Source organism: Phyllostomus hastatus, unplaced genomic scaffold, assembly GCF_019186645.2.
Source record: "Phyllostomus hastatus isolate PE091 unplaced genomic scaffold, TTU_PhHast_1.1 phas_scaffold_11, whole genome shotgun sequence".
NCBI lineage: Eukaryota > Metazoa > Chordata > Mammalia > Chiroptera > Phyllostomidae > Phyllostomus > Phyllostomus hastatus.
This window is the reverse complement of record NW_025334005.1, coordinates 7,923,909-7,942,892: the sequence shown is the minus strand read 5'-3', so window position 1 is coordinate 7,942,892 and position 18,984 is coordinate 7,923,909. Positions and strand designations below refer to the sequence as shown.

Below are 18,984 nucleotides of genomic sequence, written 5' to 3'. Positions count from 1 at the left end.
GTCTAAAGGAAAAGAGGTCAGTACCCCTGACTAAATAGCCAAGTGCTGCATGGTTTAAAAATCCTTGCTGCACACCCGTGTGCTGTGGCACACTGGTTGAAAATTACTGTGCCAGACCAATGTTGAATTGAAAACAAGGTAATAACATCAATATGTAACAAAATAGAATTTCATCTGATAAATACAAAAAACTTCCATAAGGTAGGTCATGAATCTTCCTAACAAAAATGAAGCTACCAAATATATAGACATACGTGGAGAGATTAGTAAATCCTAGTGGGAAGATTCAGGACACTTTCCCTACCAAGGAACAGATCAAATCAATTTTAAATCAAAAAAAGAAGACGGCCATTTGGATATACACAATACCATTATAACTTGATATTTTGATGATCTTTGATTATCTACTTATTTTGTGTTTGAGAACTGCGCATCAGTCTGTCTATCATGGCTGACATACGGGGACTATAAGGGAGCGGAGGGATATGCTGCCACCAGGGAGTGTGGGTACTAGTTTTTAAGTCTAGATGTTCCTCCCTGTGATCATCCTCTATCTATTGGGCAGGCTTTGCACCTCCAGTCCCAGCGTGGACAGCCATCTCTTTAGCCTGTGAATAAATGCCATAGCTGTCATGAGACTTAGGACAAATGAGGGTGTGAGGATGGAGGAAAGGCAGGGTTGACTAGATGGACCATAATGAAAGCACATCTTAGTCTACCTCCCACCCATTTCTTATTCTGTCATCCCCAAACTCAAAGGATTTTTACAGTTCCCATCTCCACAGTGTCTGTACCCTCAACATGTTTCCTTCAGGCTCTTCCATCTGCTCAAAATTTCTAGTCCAATGACAGTGATTTTTTGTTTTTGCTTTGCTGTTGTATATTTCCTTTGTTTTTATTTCTTTTTATTTTTTTCACTACTTCATATCATTTTTGGTGTGAAGAAAGCAGACACGTGTTCGGATCACTACCTTTTTTATCTTTTGCTTGAAAATTAACAGAGTTTTATTTTTTTGTAATTTTTTATTGTTGTTCAAGTACAATTGTCTCCATTTCCCCACCACCACCCTGATCCCACCCCTCATTGTATCAAGTCCCTCCTATTTGCTTCAGACACTTGCCACTAGAGTCAGATGAACCTGGGCCAACCAATCCTACTTGACCACAGACACCAACTCCTCTCAAATACTACATCAGTCTCAGGCTTTACATAGGAATCTTCCCTTAACACAGAAGGACTCTTTTCTTCTACCCTCAGTGAAGACCTCAATTCAGGAGTACAGGCAGCAACAAAGTGGATCCCAATGCACTGTCTCAGAAGGTGAACTTGCTTCACCTTTGCAGGGTACACAGAAGAGACAGTAGGTTAAAGGAACAGTTTCTTCCTTCCTTACCCTGAAGGAGCTCTTATTTCCACAAGGAAAAATTAGGGACAATCCAACAAAACTTCTTGGCAGCCGAGCCTTGCATTGTTGCCAAGAACAGCCTGTGTGCCCAGAGCTGAGTTTGTTTGTTTTTTTTTCTTAATTGAATAAGATGCTCAGGAATGATAATCAAAGTGTTTAAATTTCAGTAAGGGCGCCAAGTGTGAAGAACACTCTGTCTTCCCAAGGACCTTCTCCAGGACCTGGAGACTGTGGGATCTCACTAGCTACCCACCTGCCCCCTCACACACACACACACACACACACACACACACTCACAGAGCTATCCTCTTCGGCCCCTGATCTCATCTAAAATCAGTCCAAATCTTTACTTCTCTTTGCCCCAAACTCATGTGTTGTAGTGCTTTTGTGAATCCCCTGTTGAGCATGTTCACGGACCTCCTAAAAACTATTCAGGAGAAATATATCTGAGGTAACTTTCCATTTCAGGCCAGATCAGCCAATCTCATGCACAAACACTGAACTGCTTAGTTGCTGCAAAAATACACTGAAAAGGAGTTAGTGCTTATATGTTGTTGGTATGCAGCATTATTCAGTTGGCTCTGACTCTTGACAACCCAATGAATGAGTGATGTCCACTCACTCAATGACTATACAATAGGACTATGCAACATGCCTGTAGAGTCATAGATCATCTCTGGAAAGGTTAAGTGTCTAGAGAATGTATTGAATACCTGCATATGCTTTTTCCACTTTTGAAAAGTATACTTTGTCTATTCAAAAGATGTTTTTCAAAAGAGATATTGCCTCCATTAAAACCTTATTAATTCACTTACCTATCATATTCCCTTGTTAAGTTATTAAATCAATTGAATTTTTCCTAATGCTCATGGTTGAACTCAAATTTCTCTATTATTATATGAAATGAAGTACCAGCTCTTCTCCCTCTGCTTTCTCCTGCATCCCAATAAGATGATTCTTTTTCCGAGGCAGTCATTCCTCTATTCTTCTCCCACTTCAAACCCAGAAGAGTGAATGGATGAGAGACAACATGCTTCTGGTCCTCTACCCTGTTCTCTCTGAGCCCAAGCCCTGGATATTTCAGTTCCATTATCATAGAACCCCCCTTTCATTGAGTCACTTCTATTTAAAGAATCCTTCTCTAGCCAACAGACATGTGGAAAAAAATGTTCAATGTCACTAATTGTTGGAGGAATGCAAATTAAAATCACAATGACAGGGACAACTGTAATACCATAATGAATAAAATGCACTTAAAACAATGAACCCTGCTGGCGAGGATGTGGAGAAAAGCGAGCCCTAGTGCACTGCTGGTGGAAATGCAGATTGGTGCAGCCACTGTGGAAAACAGTATGAAGTTCCCTCAAAAAATGAAAAATGGATCAGTTTATAACTCAGTGATTTAATTTCTAGGGATGTATCCAAAGATACAATATACTAATTTGGAAGAATATATGCACCCCTATGTTTATTGCAGTGTTGATGACAATGGCCAAGCTATGGAAGCAACCCAAGTGCCCATCAATAGACAAGTGGGTAAAAAAAGCTGTGGTATATTTACATAATGGAATAGTGCTCAGCTATAAAAAAGAATAAAATCTTACCATTTGCAACAGCATGGATGGACCTAGATAGAGGGTATTATGCTCTGTGAAATAAGTCAGCCAGAGAAAGACAGATACCATATCATTTCACTTATATGTGGAATCTAAAAAGCAAAATAAATGAACAAGCAAAATGGCAACAGATCCATAGATACAGAGAGAGAACTGGTGGTTGCCAGAAGGGAGGGGTGTTGGGGCACTGGGTGGAGGAGATGAAGGGACTAAGAAGCACACATGGATAGTTTCAAAACAGTCACAGGGCAGTAAGTAAAGCATAAGAAATGTAGTCCAATGATATTGTGATAACTGTGTGTTATGCCAGTTGGGGTACCAGAAATATTGAGGGGAACACTACATAAAGTATATGATTGTCTAACCACTAAGCTGTACATCTGAAAGTGATGCATAATAAATTGTTTAAAAGAATCCTTCTTTAGAACTTTTAAGTACACATTCCCAGAGGGTCTATCACTGTCCATTTAGATTTAACTATGTACATAAAACTTGCCAGATTTTTCTTCTCAACTGTTTCCTCTCTGTTTTCCCTGCTCTCAACTCAGGCCTCTGGTCCTATTTATTTTGTTTGATTAGACTTCTTACTCCAGGATTTTCCACATGTATGTTAGTGATATGATTTCTGAAGTCTTCCAAAACCACAAATGCTTTTCATTGATCTGGGAGGAACCCATGTTTTAGGCTGGCCAAATTTTTCTGTCTCTATTATACACATGAGGACACTGGGACTCAAAGAAAAGAAGGTCATCTGTTCAAGGTCACGCAGCTAGGCAGAGGTGGATGACTGACAGTGGGGGTTTCAGACTGTAATTAATAATCAAAACCCTAGGATAAAATAGAACTTAACCCAAGTTCAAGTTTAAAGAATGATACAGGGCTGCAAAGAGGTGGCAGAGCATGTGTTTTCTCATCAGGAGGGCTGCAATGACCCACGTGAGCTTCCAGTTCCAGCCACAATGAGGAGTATGTTTGGCTGCTGGGTACAAGGCTGGTGCAGTGTGCACCATCTCAGTACAGAGAAGCAAGTTCATGTGTGCACACCCAACTTTACACCTTCCTGGTCATGCTAGCTCTTTGATGGGAGGGGAAGGTGTGACTGGTTCCCATCCACAGTGCAGCTGGGTCCATGAATTATAAGCCCTAGAATAAATAATGTCTACATTATATTATAAGTCATACAGAGAATAACTTCTCTGTTTAGGTTTCTCAGGATGTTCTCCTTACCTTACAGAGAAATTGCAACCAGAGAAGGTTCCTCATTTATCATTAGTTCAGGTTACACTTTTGGTAAGAAGTTCAATCCAGGGTCAATTCTTAGGTGTCCATGGCTCCTATATAAGGGAAGGGAATTGGATAGTGTGGGCACAGGGTGTTCAACCATTTCATTCACTCCTTTCTTTGGAGGCACACCCAGGTATGGAGATTAGGTCCTCTGGCTCCTAGCCCAGAACACTTTCTGCAACACCACAAGCACCTAAGGTGAGAAGATGCTGAGAGAGACAAACAGCAGCATCTTCCTCTGAACTATAACTGAATCTTACTGGAGGTCTTTGCATATCGGAACTTTATCTTTGCTACCTATGGTGGTGGGGACTGAAAATGTGCTATCCCTCACTGAAAGTCAGAGAGAAGAGGGTGAAAATGCAGATAACAGGGGTAGAGGGAAGGGCTGGGTGATCCTGGCCCTGAGGACTGCTCCCAGCCCACCCCAGAGGTTGTCGGGAGACCCTAGACAAGGCTTTCTCCCTCCACCCCCGACTCTTTGGATTTTATTGCTTTCCTCTCATGCTCACCACTCTTGAAAACACCTCCCTGACCTGCTTGGGGCTTACATGTTGATGCCAAAAGACAAAACCAAAACAAATCATCACATTTACTATGCATCAAAATGTAGTATAAATTAGGATAAGGGGACAGAAGGTGACAGAGGGGGAGAAGGCAACATGGTACAGAAAGTGCTGGGGGAGGCCATGATGCAAACCTGTTATCTGACAGAGGCCTGAGTAAAGCAGGGAGAGAGTCAGGCACATTCCTGTGGGCAAGGGTCCCAGACTGAGGAACCCCCGGGAAGGGCCCAAGACGGTCACTGGGGCGAACAAAGAAAACGCTTGAAACCCCATTAATATTTTTATCTGAAAATAAGAAATGAAGTGTGTCTGACACTGAGTATATTCATTTTAAAAGGAAAACTATAATTAAAATATGGATATATGGGGTGGATGCTCAATTTGTTAAAAACTGTAGGGGTGGGGAATGAAAAGCTCAGAGATTGGTGCTGCCTAAGGCAGTGATCTTTTGAAAGGCAAGGGTAGGCTTTATCCACGTCTCTATCTTCAGACCTCATCATATTATCTGGAAAAAACTAGGCATCAATGTCCAGTGACCATCTTTTTAATCTCCCCTACTTTATAGCAGAGTCCCTATGCTTTCGTATTTTTATAGCAACTCGACCCAAGCCTTGCAGATAGGTCCCCCATGGAGAACAGGTGAATGAATGGATGAAGGAAGGTTCAGTGTGGGGAGCGGTGATGCACCTGGCCTACAGCATGAAAATGCCACAAGGACAGCCTCTGCACACTAAAGGACTCTGGGCTTGGTGTCTGACGTGAGATAAAATCACCCTTGGAAGCACTGCCCTTGAAAATCTATTTGCCTTGTTTCTTAATCTGTGAAACAGAAATTGAATGAAATAGAAAGCAGATGAAATGAGACAATCCTATGAACAATGCCAGAGCATGATGCCTGGCATATGGTGGACCCTTCCCACAAATTATCTTCCCCTCTACTCTCTTCACCCCCACTCCCCCACAATGCCAGAAATGACTAGCACCAGGCTGGCTTTGCCCTCACAAAGGCTTTTACAAAAACCCCAAGGACCCAGAGTGAAGACACGTTTGGCCAAAGATGGAGGAAGTGGTCCTTAAATGAAAAGAGGATAAATAGGAAAAAAAAAAACAAAAAAAACAACCATGAGCTGTAGCAACTTTGGACTAACATGTGCACCTTCAGGGTGAACTAGACGCAGCATCTCCCACCTGCACCTCTCCAGACCATGCCCACAAGTGCAGTCCCCTCAAGGGCTGGGAAACTCTACGACACCAGATAATCAGAGTGGACAAACTGATACCGTGCTCCCATTGGCCACCAGGAGTGTCAATCCTCACACCGCTTTCTGTCGCCCAGGTCTATCAGACTTATCTTCTGGTGCCATCTTCAGGCCGAACGCAGAACTCCAACCTTCCTAAAGAAGCCTTTGGTCTCAGCGAGTACCTGTAGCCTCGCGCCTGCCATCTGGTGCTATCTTCAGGCCTCGCGCTGGGCGTGGTTTGAGTGTTCACTCCTTAAACGCCTGGGTGGTCCTTGAAGCTGCAAATTAGAGAGCTGGGAACGCTGAGGTAGGGTCACAGAAAGATGTGTGGGGGCAGCGGGGAGCCGTACTGGAAGGTACCCTCCTATGTGTGCCTTCTTTTCTTAGCATCGGTGGGCCACGGGTCTGTATGGGAAGGTTTGGCTGTTGAGGCTTGGGGCTGCCGCAAAGCTGGTTGCTGGAAGTTTAGAGACGCCACCCTCTCAAATAGGGGAAGCTTCTAAGACACGGCGGGGTGACCCGTCTGAACTCATGGAAAGAGAAGAACAAACTGTGGGTGTGTGCCAATAATTCTACTTTTGGCACGTAGAACAAGAGATGTTAACCCAGTCCAACTGGAAAATAAGGAATGAAGCAGATGATGCGCTTAGCGGTGGAAGCCCAGGGAGGGTCAAGAAGGGCCAGAGAGTGTACGTGGGAGGGGAGAACACGGACCCAAAGAAAGCCAGAGAGAGGGGCTTCAGCTCGTGATGATAACGATGCTGGCCATTAACTGAGAAGTATATTTGAAGTAAAGTGAAATTTAAAAGAAAAACAGTTCACAGAGATATTACTCCAGCAGACACAAAAAACAACTGCCCTGCCTCGCAGATCCTGTTTCTTAGGTGACATGTATATATTTTAGCGCCTACTAGATCACTTTTGTCTATTTGTAATGATCCCCCAAACAGCACATCCTTTCTGCTAATCCCAGAGTTCCCCAGTTCCTTGAGCCTAGCTGATGTGAATGCTTCTCTTTCCTCTTCGTTGTCAGTTGATGTCGCTTGAACTAATTAGTGAGATGCCACTTCTCTCATTCCGACGTTAAGAGCAAAGCTGACCCACACAAAGGAGCCAACGGCCTACAGCCGGCTGGGTCAGGACCTACAGGTACAGAGCAGAGCAGCTGTCGTGGCTGTGCTCTGAGAGCTTTGACGCAAACCCACGATGACTTGGCAGTAGTGACAGAACAGGGAGGGTTCAAGGAGGCTGTGGAGCCCCAAGGGAACGTCGCCTTCAGCTGATGTTTATGTGAGCGGTTGAAATTTTTCAAGACCCCTGGGAACACGGTGTTTACCCTGAAAGGCCACCACTGCCCATCCCCTTGGAACCAGGGACCTTGTTAAGTGTATACAGTAAATTGTCTGCATTATATGATAATACAGCAAGAATACACTTGGCCAAGTGGCAGGTGGTGGGGCAATTTTACTGTTGTCAATCCCATAAACTGGGAAAGACCACCACGTGGCTGGGAGAAGTGGGAATGCATCCAACTCAGAGTCAGGGACAAGCCAATGCCTCTGGGAAGTGACTGCTTCGTGAACCCCTGGAAGTCACCATATCAACAGGAGGATTACTGATACACACACTCACATGTGCACACATACACACCATTCATGCAATACACAGCAGCCCCTCCCTCAGACTTCCCCACAGTTAATACAGTCAATACAGACTTTATCTTTCTGTTACTCAACTCAAAGCCCAGGAGTCATCAAGGAGCCCTCTTTCTCGCTCATTTCTGGGAAACCACATCCATAATTATACAACCTAGTGGGCTTGCCCTTCAAAATAAATGCAGAACGAGGCGGCTTCCCACAGCGCCACCACTTTGACATTCTGGGGCCCGGCCAACCACCCTTGGCATCCACCCTTCCCCCACCCCCACACTTGACTGTCCACGCTGTTGCCAATATTTTTTTTTCAAAATATAAACAGGATATGGTATGCCCCTGCTTAAAACTGTTTAGAATACATCTCCCATTTATAATAAAATCCAGAACTTTACTATGGCCTACCAGGTGCTTAGGGCAATGGCATATGCAAGCTCTCCTGAAGGTGTATTTTCCCCCGGGGCAAATTTTCTGTCTGCAGAGACGTCAGGCAGCTTCCTGGGTCGGCACCACCGACAGCTGCCTCTTGCCCATCCTCACGTTCAGTACCTACAGGCTCTACAGGGAAAGACAAAATTTGTTCTGATCTCTGTGTGTGTGCTTACCAGTCCCCTGTACCACTTGAGGATGATTTAAGGAATAGCCAAGCTTGATAAAATTATCAGTTTTTCCTTTTTTCTAATTTTTTTCATACTATTTTTACATTCATGCTCTTAAGGTTTGCTCTGTGCAAACCGCCACCCAGCACCTGGAATGGAGCAGTGACTGTACTTCTCAGTGGGTCACTCACATTAGGTCAAGTTAGGAAAAGCTTTCCCCTCCGTTCCACCTACATCGTCAACTGTCACGCAGACATCTACTTTTCCCTGAGGTAGGAAAGGGGTCGTCACCGTCCTCACGGAGCAAGTCTGTTCTCCCCGCATTTGACCAGCTTTTCAAACACGGCCCCCAGTACCGAAGGGATCTGCCCTCTTCGGGTTCTTCAACCACAAGGTGTTTGTGTGAAGCCCCTGGAGGGCGCGCCTTTGGCCGTCGTTTGGGAGATGCCCGACTCCGGAGTCCTCCCTGGGGACCTTCGAGTTCAGCTTCTAGCAACGCGCCCCCCGGACCCCGGGAGCAGGGGCGCGGGGCTCCTCCTCCGGCTGCCAGAGTCTGTGTGCATCGGCCCCTCGGACAAGCTGACTCGCTTGCCTGCGGGGAAGTGGGGAGGTGAAGCGGGGGTCCCCAGGTCCCAGCAGACCCCACACAGCAAGAGCGGGCTGCTTTCTGCCTGCTGTGGGGCCATTTGACCCCTGGAAGCGGGTGAACCGCACGGAGAAGACAGCACCCGGGGGATCCTGGACACAGCCTCTAGGAGGTCTCTGTACACAGAGCTCCACAGCGGCAACCAGGTCCGGCCAGGATGCTGGTCCCACAGCCGTTGCCCACCCCGCAGCGGCTGAAGGGCAGCGACCGCCGCGCACGAAGCACCGGGGGCGGCGGGGACTGGCCGTGCGCCCCGCCTCTCCAGACTCCCCGCGCGACTCTCCAGTTCGGTGAACCAGCGCTGGGGAAAAGCGCAAAACGTCCGACTCCTCCCACACTCCCCGCCCCGCCCCCCCCTCCCCGAACCCCGCTCAGCTCCTCGGACAGCGGAAGCGGATCCGGCTGGGCAGAGAGGGGTTGGAGGGTCACGACTGCTCGAAGTTTGCCCGGGAAGGTGGATGCCGGCTGAGGACCGACTGTGGGAACCAGCGGATGGGGTGGGAGACAGCGAGACTGTCCGAACCCCGCCTCCCAACTCCCCAGCCCGCCAGTCCTTCCCTGCCACGCTCCTGGCGGCGGCTACCTCGACAACTATTGGCCAGAAGCGGTATCAGGTCCGGAGCGCGGGATTTTCCACTTCTGGCTGGGCGGTAGGTTCACGGGACAGCCCGCTGAGCGCCATCTCTAAAGCTCCTGCCACTCCCAGGACGGCGACCACCGGCACGGTTGGGGCAGATTCTCCGCTTCTGTGAGTGCTTCTCCTGCAGTTGAGTCGGACCCGGAGCTCTTAGGGGGGATTGGCGTGGAGGTTTGGGGGTTGGGGGGACGGAGGGGGAGGCAGCTTCCCATTATGGGAACCCCCTTCAGGCTCCCTGCCTCTAAAGATCAAGACGCTTGCAGACCGTCTAGGCCGCTGCTAACCGTGGAAGAGCCCTGTAGAAATGAACGCGAAAATAACCGTGCTACCAGCAGACGGGTTACCCAGAGACGGGAAAGCTTTGCAACTCTCAGTCCCACCCGCTGCCTGCCCAGCTAGTCGGAGCTAACTTGGTGGCTCTCTCCTGTGCAGCTCCAACAAGAACCGACCTCGGGTTGGCTCTGGATTAGAGTGCACGTGCTGGTTGGGGGCGGGTGCTCAGCAGCCTGCAGGACTGGGAGAAGAAGGACCTGGGGCCTCCCTCCTGTGGGCTGTGTCGGGCAGCACTGCCCAGCTGCCTGCCCAAGACTGCACAGGTTGTATTTCAGTGGCTACTTCTTGTCAGGCGCTATGTACTGGGACGGAGTCGGGTGGGTGGGGTGGGGGCCTGAGAGCGTGGTGGTGGGCTTGATGGAGGCCTAGGGTCAGCCGGGATGGCATATGTGCCCTCTACAACCTAGCTCAGGTCTAGCAGGCCAGGCCAGAGCAGAGAGAAGAGTGGGAATGGAGCGTGGTTAGGGCAGGGCCGGGAAGTAGGGGAGAGTGGAGCAGAAGGGGAAGACAGAGGCAGGGGTGGGTGGGAAGGAGGGAGAAGAGTGCAGACTGAGGAAGAGCCAGATGGAGAGGGAAGTAGTGGGGAGGGATCACAGAGAGAGAGAGAGAGAGAGAGAGAGAGAGAGAGAGAGAGAGAGAGAGAGAGAGAGAGAGAGAGAGAGAGAAGAGATGAAGGGGGAGATGAGACTTAAGGGGAAGCTCTTGCTGGGGCTGGAAATGGACCAAGGACAGGCTGTATATTTCCCTTCAGTGGAGGACATAGGGCCAGCCCTTTAGGTCAGCACAACCTTCACTTCTCCAACCATAATGCTGGGCTTGGACTTGGATAGCTTAGGACACTTCACACTTTGACATAGCACGGTTCAGTCTGGATACCGAAAACCATGTTGGGGAAGTGATGTGGGGTATTTTCTCCACCTTCTGCCCCTCTCCACTGTGATTGCTCTGGTTCATTCCAATGGAGGGCAAAACTCACAATTGTTCTTGCCCACTATATATTTCTTTTTCTGGTCCATGTGTACTAATCACTCCTAAAGCACCTAGGTCTTTTCTCAATTCCATGAGATGAGTCAGTGGCAGCAGACACAGTGAAATCCCACATTCTCTCAGTTTGGGGCCAATAAGTTCCTGCCTTCAAGGACCTTATGCAACATGACCCATCTCCTCTATTATAGATATCTCACTTTTGTTTTCCCAGGGTCTCTGCTGTTTGCAAAGTCTCCCTGTGGTAAGTATATTGATGATAATAATAATACTAACCATAGTAATATTTACTGGGCAACCTGTGCTGTGCCAGGCACTGTTCCAATGACTTTCCAGTCATTATATTCTTTAATCTTCACAACAGTGGAGGCTGAGCTCATCACTGTTTCCACCTTAGAGGAGTGGAGAGTAAGGGACAGTATTAATTAATATGCCCAAGGTCAAGCAGCTAGTAAATGCTAATCTGAAATTTGAAGCCAGGTGGACTTAAAAAATTAACAACGATGTAGCACTTCCATATTCATTTTCTCCTGTAGAACCATTGCCTCAGGGTACAAACAGGAAACTAAGGCTGAGAGAGGCTGAGGTGAGCTTCCTGAGAAGCTCATTGCCAGTAAGTGATGAAGCCAGGGCTCCCGCTGCACAGTGGAACGGTGAAGAGAGGCAGCATAGTCTGCATTGATTTGTTGTTGCCTCAAATTTTAAAATGGTATTTATTAGTGTAATTAACAAATAGCTAAGCTTGAAGCTGGTTATTTGTGCTTTTTAATTTTTTCAATTAACTGCTTACATTCAATATCATTTTGTGTCATTTGCAGGTGCACAGCACAGTAGATAGACAATCATTTACTTTACAAAGTAGTCCCCCCAATAAATCTAGTACTCACCTGCCACCATACACAGGTATATCAATATTATTGGCTATGTTCCCTATTCTTTACTTTATGTCTCTGTGGGTATTTTGTAACTACCAATTGTACTTCTTAATCCCTTCACCTTTTCATCCAGCACCATCAGTCAGTTGGTTCTATGTATTTATGAGTCTGTCTCTGTTTTCTCCATTTATTTTGTTCTTTAGATTCCACACATAAGTGAAATTATATGGTATTTGCCTTTCTCTGACTCTCTTATTTCACTTAGCATAATACTATCTAGGTCCATCCATATTGTCACAAATGGTAAGATTTCATTCTTTTTACAGCTAAGTAATATTTCACTGTGTACATGTACCAAATCTTCTTTAAAGCATAATCTTTAGGTAAGTTCTACTTGACAAGAACTACAGGGGCTGAGCATAAATTAAGCAACAACACGAAGAGGCAAACCAGGAGGTAAACTGTCTGCTAACAACTTTTCTGTTCTTTTCAATGAATCACTTCTTTTCCTAGAACAAAAATAACTTAAGAGATATATAATAAAGACAACTTCTACATCTCAATTAGATCTTATCTGAATAAATTAGCATTGTGATTATGTAAGAAAAAGTCCAAAATTTTTAGAGCTAGAAAGTGTTTATTAGGGTTAAAATGTCATGATAGTTCTAACAGTAAAATAATCTAGTAACATAAAAATATGATGCAGATTTGCAAAAAAACTAGCAATTATTGTTCCTATGTGATAGGTACATGTAGGCTCATTATGTTACTCTCTTTCTCTCTCTCTGTCTTTTTTTCCCCATAATAAAAACTCATTAAAAGTATACTCTCTGGGCTTTGTGACCTTGAGTACCTGTAAATACCTTAACGTCTCTGGGTGTTCAAGTTCTTTCCTAATAAAATGAGACTAATCACACCTACCTCACAGGGTTGTAAGAATTATACAAGGTAGTTTATGAAAAGCATGTGGAACAGGGCATAGTGCACCATATGCATATGCCATTCATTCATTGACTGTATCTTTTTAAGTGTGTCTTTATTGAGGGCTTGCCACAAGACAGGCATGCATTACATGTTGAGATACCGAAGACAGGAGGTTGCTGTCTTCATTCTAGCGTGTTTGCCACTGGTGAAGATTTCACTCTTTTGCTTCATTGTTCATTGTCCTCTAGGGGGACATCAGGAAAAATACAGAAGGGAATATACCTCTTTAAACAAACAAAAAATCTAAAGCAGCAACTAACGTTCCTATCTTCCCAGTCAAACTCCCATTGTAAGTTGACTTTATCCCTATGTTGTTTTTTTGCTGTTCATTTCCCTGCAATTATACCATCCTCGTGTCATCTCCAACTTAAGTGGAGGCCATAATTTAATATCAGTGGAACCAGAACACACTTTTTAATTCTCCAACAGCAAACCCTCCTGAAGGGTATTTATGCCTTCCCTTGAATTCCATCTCTGCCATGTCACTCTGGCCATGAAGAGCTCACCTGCCTTCTCTGAGTTGTACTTTCCCCACCTGCAAAAGCAGGTGTACCTATTTTGCCTGGTATCTGTGGGAATTGGCAATTAGAGATAATTTTTGTATCGTACCCAGTATAGTTCCCCATCATGGGGAGCTTTTATTATGGAAGTGATTAGAGTTGGTGGATAAACTGTCTACTTGATAGGTTAACATCTCTGAGGAGGGCATGGCTGGAGCTGAAGGGAAAGGTGGGACATGGGGTCCCCGTTAATCTTATCCTCTGTACAGTGAATGGTAGCTGCGAAGATACTGCTCTAACTTGAACCTTTTTAGTGTTTCAGCTGAACTGCCCACTCATCTTCAAGCCATCATGAGCTGTCAGAAACGCAGGTCACAGAAGGTCTCCTTGGATACAAAGAGAAATATGAAAATTGAGGACTATTTTCCTCAGGTACAATATCTTTGTAAATAGTGTTTACAGAATGTATAAATACTAGACTTAGCCATCCTTGACACTGGGCTGCATAATCCTCCTGTCCAGAAATTATCTCATTGAATGAAGTGGATACTACATAAAAGTTAAAACCTTTCTGGTTCATGTTTATTCTTTCCGTTTTCATGGGTAGTGGTGAGGAGGAGTTTTAATAAAAATCCTAGCCATAGCAAATCAGCCTTTAACAAAAACCTATTGTAACACTTCCCAAACAACAACAAAAAATCAGATATAATGTACAGTAAAATATGGGGTGAAAACAAAATTAAAGTTATTTCATAGCTTGACACTCTATACAATACCTTGCAAATGTGGCTGATCTATTTGATAATGACGATACAATTGTGTAAGGCTCTACAATTTATGAAACAATTTTTAACATATTTATTCTTGGTATAAGCTTATTAGGCAGGCAGGCAAGATTTTCTCATCCTTAATTTGGTTTATAAAGATAGGAGAGAAGTGATTTGTTCTTAAGGCCATAGTGGGATGGAGACTTGGAGTTAAGTTTGCTGACCTTCAGTGAGGGTGCTTTCTACTAACTGGGCTCTGTTGTTACATCGAACCATGGAATCCCGTCCTGAGTCTAAAACGCTCCTTGTGTTTATTAAGAAAAAGAAAGGCTGAGAGATGATGAGCAACTGAGAATGCAACTTAAGAACCCTTTAAGTTTTGTTCTGATTCTAATTAGAACATCCAAGTAGGAAGAAAAGCCCAGCCAAGCCTAGTTCTGCTTTTCCCTGTCCCACTGCATGGCAGTGCAAGCCAGTATCATGGAGAACCGATTCCAGGTCCCCTTTTAGGAAGTGTCTGTATCTTCCCCAGAATCCTTGGAAGAGTCGGAAGTCCCTCAGAGTGTTCTGCAGGGCCATATGACAAGGATGTTTGTAGCAGCAATAGGCTGAAGAGGATGCCCTTTGCGAGTGTGGATGTGTGTCCGGAATAAACGTACATTACCTTATGTTTCTTCTCCTGTATCTAGAGTATTAGTACCATTACAAAGAAGGAAAATAAAAGTTAACCTACTAATGTGCTGATCATGGTGCTAGGCATTGTCACACATGAGGTGACACTCAATCTTTACAACAACCCTGGCGTTGTTATTCCCCTTACCAGCAAGTGGCATCTCTCACCACCCATGCCATGATGACTCTGACTTGGCAAAAATGTATCTTTTGGACGTAGGAATCAGATGCTCTTAATTGTTTATTGAATTTTTGCCATTTAACTAATCCTCCTCATGTAATTCCTCTCCCATCCCCCAGCCCTGGTTTTTAAGACAATGCCCTATAAAGACAGGAATTTACGAAATGGCAAAAAATGTTGGACTGTATTGGAGTTCTCATACTCACGTCATTACCTGGTTGTTATGTAACCCTAAGAAAGGCACTTACAGGAGAAACTTTCTGTACCTCAGTTTCTCCATTAAAAGGACAGAAAGGCCACATTTGTTGCTCCTCATTTCATAGGAGTTTGGAATTAATTGATATAATGGGGGAAATAATTTGAGTTCTTTGAGTTCACAATTTGAGTGTCACAATTTTTGGTGTAACCCACCACTGTGGTCAGAAATAGTAAAAATCGTGCAGCTGCTACTAGTAAACAAGACCTGGGAGAACACTGAGAACTGGCAGACTTTTAAGCATCTCTGTTTTTGATGCACATACAAAACAATTGCTTTCCCTCTTGTTTCTCATAAAGATGTACAAGTCTAGCAGTATTAAAAGCTTATCTAACTGATGGGACAGGAAACTCACATTATATTTTGTCTCTCAACTCAAACTCTGATTTAATTCTATTCATTGGGGTTTTGCAGATTGGTTCTGAGTTTCCTATAGAAATTTTCGAGTTGCATTAATTGATTTACTGTCTTTAATATTTCTTTTTAGGTCAATAAAGAACAACAGGATAATTCCAGTGTTCCTCAAATGAAGAATGGCACCAGGAGAAGCCCAAAAGATATAACTAATACCCAGGCTCAAGGACGAAAAGACCAGGCTATATCCCAAAATAAGGTATTTTACATTACCTTAGATGTACCTCACAAGAGAAACAAAAAAATGAAATATCAGATCACATGTAATGAGAGGCATACCTTATCAACAGCACTGGGCACTCTTCAGGTTGTCAAAAAAGAGGGAAACTCAGCAAGGCAAAGAGATGCTGCTGCAGGGCATGGAAGGAATTGAAGGCTACCTAAACCTTGGGATGCCCCTCAGTTGCTTGCCTGAAAATTGCCGCCTGGCAAATTACATTTTTAAAGTAAAAGTTATGGTACTTTATTATCGCTGATTTTGGTGTTTTAAGAACAATTTTTGGTGCAACCCATCATTGTGGTCACAAATAGTAAAAATTGTACAGCTGAAACTAATAAACAATACCTGACAGAACACTGTGAGAACTTAGAACTGGCAGACTTTTAAGCATCTCTATTTTGATGCACCTACAAAACAGTTGCTTTTCCTCTTCTTTCTCATAAAAATGTACAAGTGTAGCAGTATTAAAAGCTAATCTAACTGATGGGACAGGAAACTCACATTATATTTTGTCTCTCAACTCAAACTCTGATTTAATTCTATTCATTGGGGTTTTGCAGATTAGTTCTGAGTTTCCTATAGAAATTTTCTTTTTTTTAAAATTTTATTTATTTTTAGAGAGGGAAGGGAGGGAGATAGAGAGAAAGAGAGAGAAACATCAATGTGCAGTTGCTGGGGGTCATGGCCTGCAACCCAGGTATGTACCCTGACTGGGAATCGAACCTGCGACACTTTGGTTCACACCCCACGCTCAATCCACTGAGCTACACCACCCAGGGCTGAAATTTTCTAGTTGCATTAATTTATTTACCGTCTTTAACGTTTCCTTTTAGGTCAATAAAGAACAACAGGGTAATTCCAGTGTTGCTCAAATGAAGAACGGCTCCAGGAGAAGCCCACAAGATATGAATAATATGCAGGTTCAAGGACCCAAAGGCCAGGTTATATCCACAAATAAGGTATTTTACATCACCTTGGATGTACACCACAGGAGAAACAAAAAAATGAAACACATGGTCATAGGTAACGAGAGGGATAGCTTATCCACTGCACTTGACACTGTTAAGGCTGTCAAAGAAGAGAGGGAAACTCAGCAAGGCAAAGAGATGCTGGTGCAGGGCATGGAAGGGATTGAAGGCTACCTAAACCTTGGAATGCCCCTCAGTTGTTTGCCTGAAAATTGCCACCTGGTAATTACATTTGCCCAGAATAAAAGTGAGCAGAATGAAGAGAACCAGATATTTGGTCGGCATGACAAGGCATCTACTGACTGTGTCAAATTCTTTATCAACCCAATTGGAAAGACAAGGAAAAAGATTGTCAAACGCGGGGAACTTCACAAAGAAGGGGTCAGACTCTGTGTCTATGCTTTCAAAGGAGAAACCATCAAGGAAGCTGTGTGCAAGGATGGCAGATTTTTTTCCTTTCTGGAGAACGATGATTGGAGACTCATTTTAAACCTGGACTCCGTTGTAGAAAACACACAGTGCGTTGATGACCTAGAGGGCAAGCTCTTCCAGGTTGAGGTTGAGAAAAGGAGGGCGTCTAGGGCAGCAGCCACTCAGAGCCGTGATTTGGCAACCACTCAGAATTGTGGTGTGGCAACCACTCAGAATTGTGATTTGACAACCACTCAGAATCCTGAGTTGGAGGAAAGAAACACCTCTGTGTTGAAAGGAGAAAGTGTGGCCCAGTACCCTAGTTTGAAAATAGAAATGGAAAAAATTATAGAAACCCTCAAGCAAAAGATTAAAAATAGACAGGGGAAGAAATTATATCTTGCTCATAAAACATACTTTGGGAAACTGACAAAAAACGCTACTCTGGTTAAAATCACCAAACTTCTTTCTCGTCTCAGTGACTCAGTTGGGTACTTGTCATGGGACAACAATGGAATTCGGGGTTGTGCCACCTGCTTTGTTTTTAGAGGGTTGTTCATTTTCACTTGTTGGCATGTAATCCATGACATTGTGGGAAAAGGAATAGAGCCAAGCAAGTGGGCAGACATAATTGGCCAATGCGTGAGGGTGACATTTGGTTACGAAGACAGCCAAGAAAGAGGGGACTACTTTTTTGTCAAACCTTGGTTTGAGATATCTGATGAATCTCTTGATTATGCTGTTCTGGAACTGAAGGAAAATGGACGACCAGTACCTTCGGGACTTTATAATGGAATTGGTCCTGTGCCCCTTAGTGGGTTGATATATATTATTGGCCATCCAGATAGAGAGGCAAAGTCTATTGATGGTTGTGCTATAGTCCCTCAGAGCCAGCGAGTAGAAAAATATCAGCAACATCTTCCGCCTCAGGATTCCAATGAGCATATGCAGGGTTTCGATGAGCATATGGAGTTCATCCGTATGCTCACTCAAAGAAGTTTCGAGGAAATGGCTCCCAGAACTGATGTGATTACCTATGACACCAGTTTTTACTTTGGGTCATCTGGTTCGCCAGTATTTGATTCATACGGTTCATTGGTGGCCATGCACAGTGCTGGCTTCCGTAATTACTACCATTCTGAATTTTCCAGTATCATTGAGTTTGGCCCTACTATGGAATCCATCCTCCATGATATTAAACAAAAGCATAGAGCCTGGTATGAACGTACATGCATAACTCAGCAAGAGGTAGAAATGGTGAGTGATGAGGATTGAGGACAGTGAGAATTCCATCTATTTCCAAGCTGTCAGGAAATTAGCTATAGAAATGTTATTCGACAGGCTGTGATGATAGTTTTGTAAATTTAAAGGTGCTTATTGCTCCCTGCCGACATGGCTCACTTGGTTGGTCCTTGTGGCACAGAGGGAAAGGTGGCTGGGTAGATTTCTGGCCACAGCACACGCCTTGGTTGTGGGCTCAACCCCTGGTTGGGGCATGTGATAGATTTCTCTCTCTCTCTCTCCCTCCCTTCCCCTATCTCTAAAAAATAAATAAATAAATAAGTAAACAAACAAATAAATAAATAAATAAAATCTTTAAAAAATTGTTGATATCATCAATAATAACAAATACTATTGACCACTTCTTTGCACTTTCTAAGTGCATTTTTTCTAAGCTCATGTATAAACTAGTTCTAACAGCTTTATAAGGTGGATTGTTATCTCTGTTTTGTTTTATTTTTTAAAGACTTATTTTTAGAGAGAGTTTGCTT

At 44.2% G+C, this 18,984-nt stretch overlaps 1 protein-coding gene across 6 annotated transcripts; it reads left to right on the top strand.

Moving 5' to 3' along the window:
- Positions 1 to 9,425: 9,425 nt before the first annotated feature.
- On the top strand, positions 9,426 to 18,581 carry LOC123829405 (serine protease FAM111A-like). Of its 6 annotated transcripts, none has more exons than XM_045855090.1 (7): positions 9,652 to 9,758; positions 11,179 to 11,208; positions 11,783 to 11,867; positions 13,012 to 13,112; positions 13,638 to 13,755; positions 15,687 to 15,812; positions 16,667 to 18,581. In XM_045855090.1, the coding sequence occupies exons 5-7, from the start codon at positions 13,675 to 13,677 to the stop codon at positions 18,485 to 18,487; spliced, it is 2,028 nt and encodes a 675-aa protein (XP_045711046.1). In that variant the 5' UTR covers positions 9,652 to 9,758; positions 11,179 to 11,208; positions 11,783 to 11,867; positions 13,012 to 13,112; positions 13,638 to 13,674; the 3' UTR covers positions 18,488 to 18,581. The 6 variants fall into 6 exon arrangements, with proteins under 6 accessions (XP_045711043.1, XP_045711044.1, XP_045711045.1 ...); XM_045855091.1 differs by lacking the exon at positions 11,783 to 11,867 and adding an exon at positions 12,211 to 12,295 and having other exon boundaries at positions 9,701 to 9,758; XM_045855089.1 differs by lacking the exon at positions 11,783 to 11,867 and having other exon boundaries at positions 9,650 to 9,758.
- Positions 18,582 to 18,984: the final 403 nt, after the last annotated feature.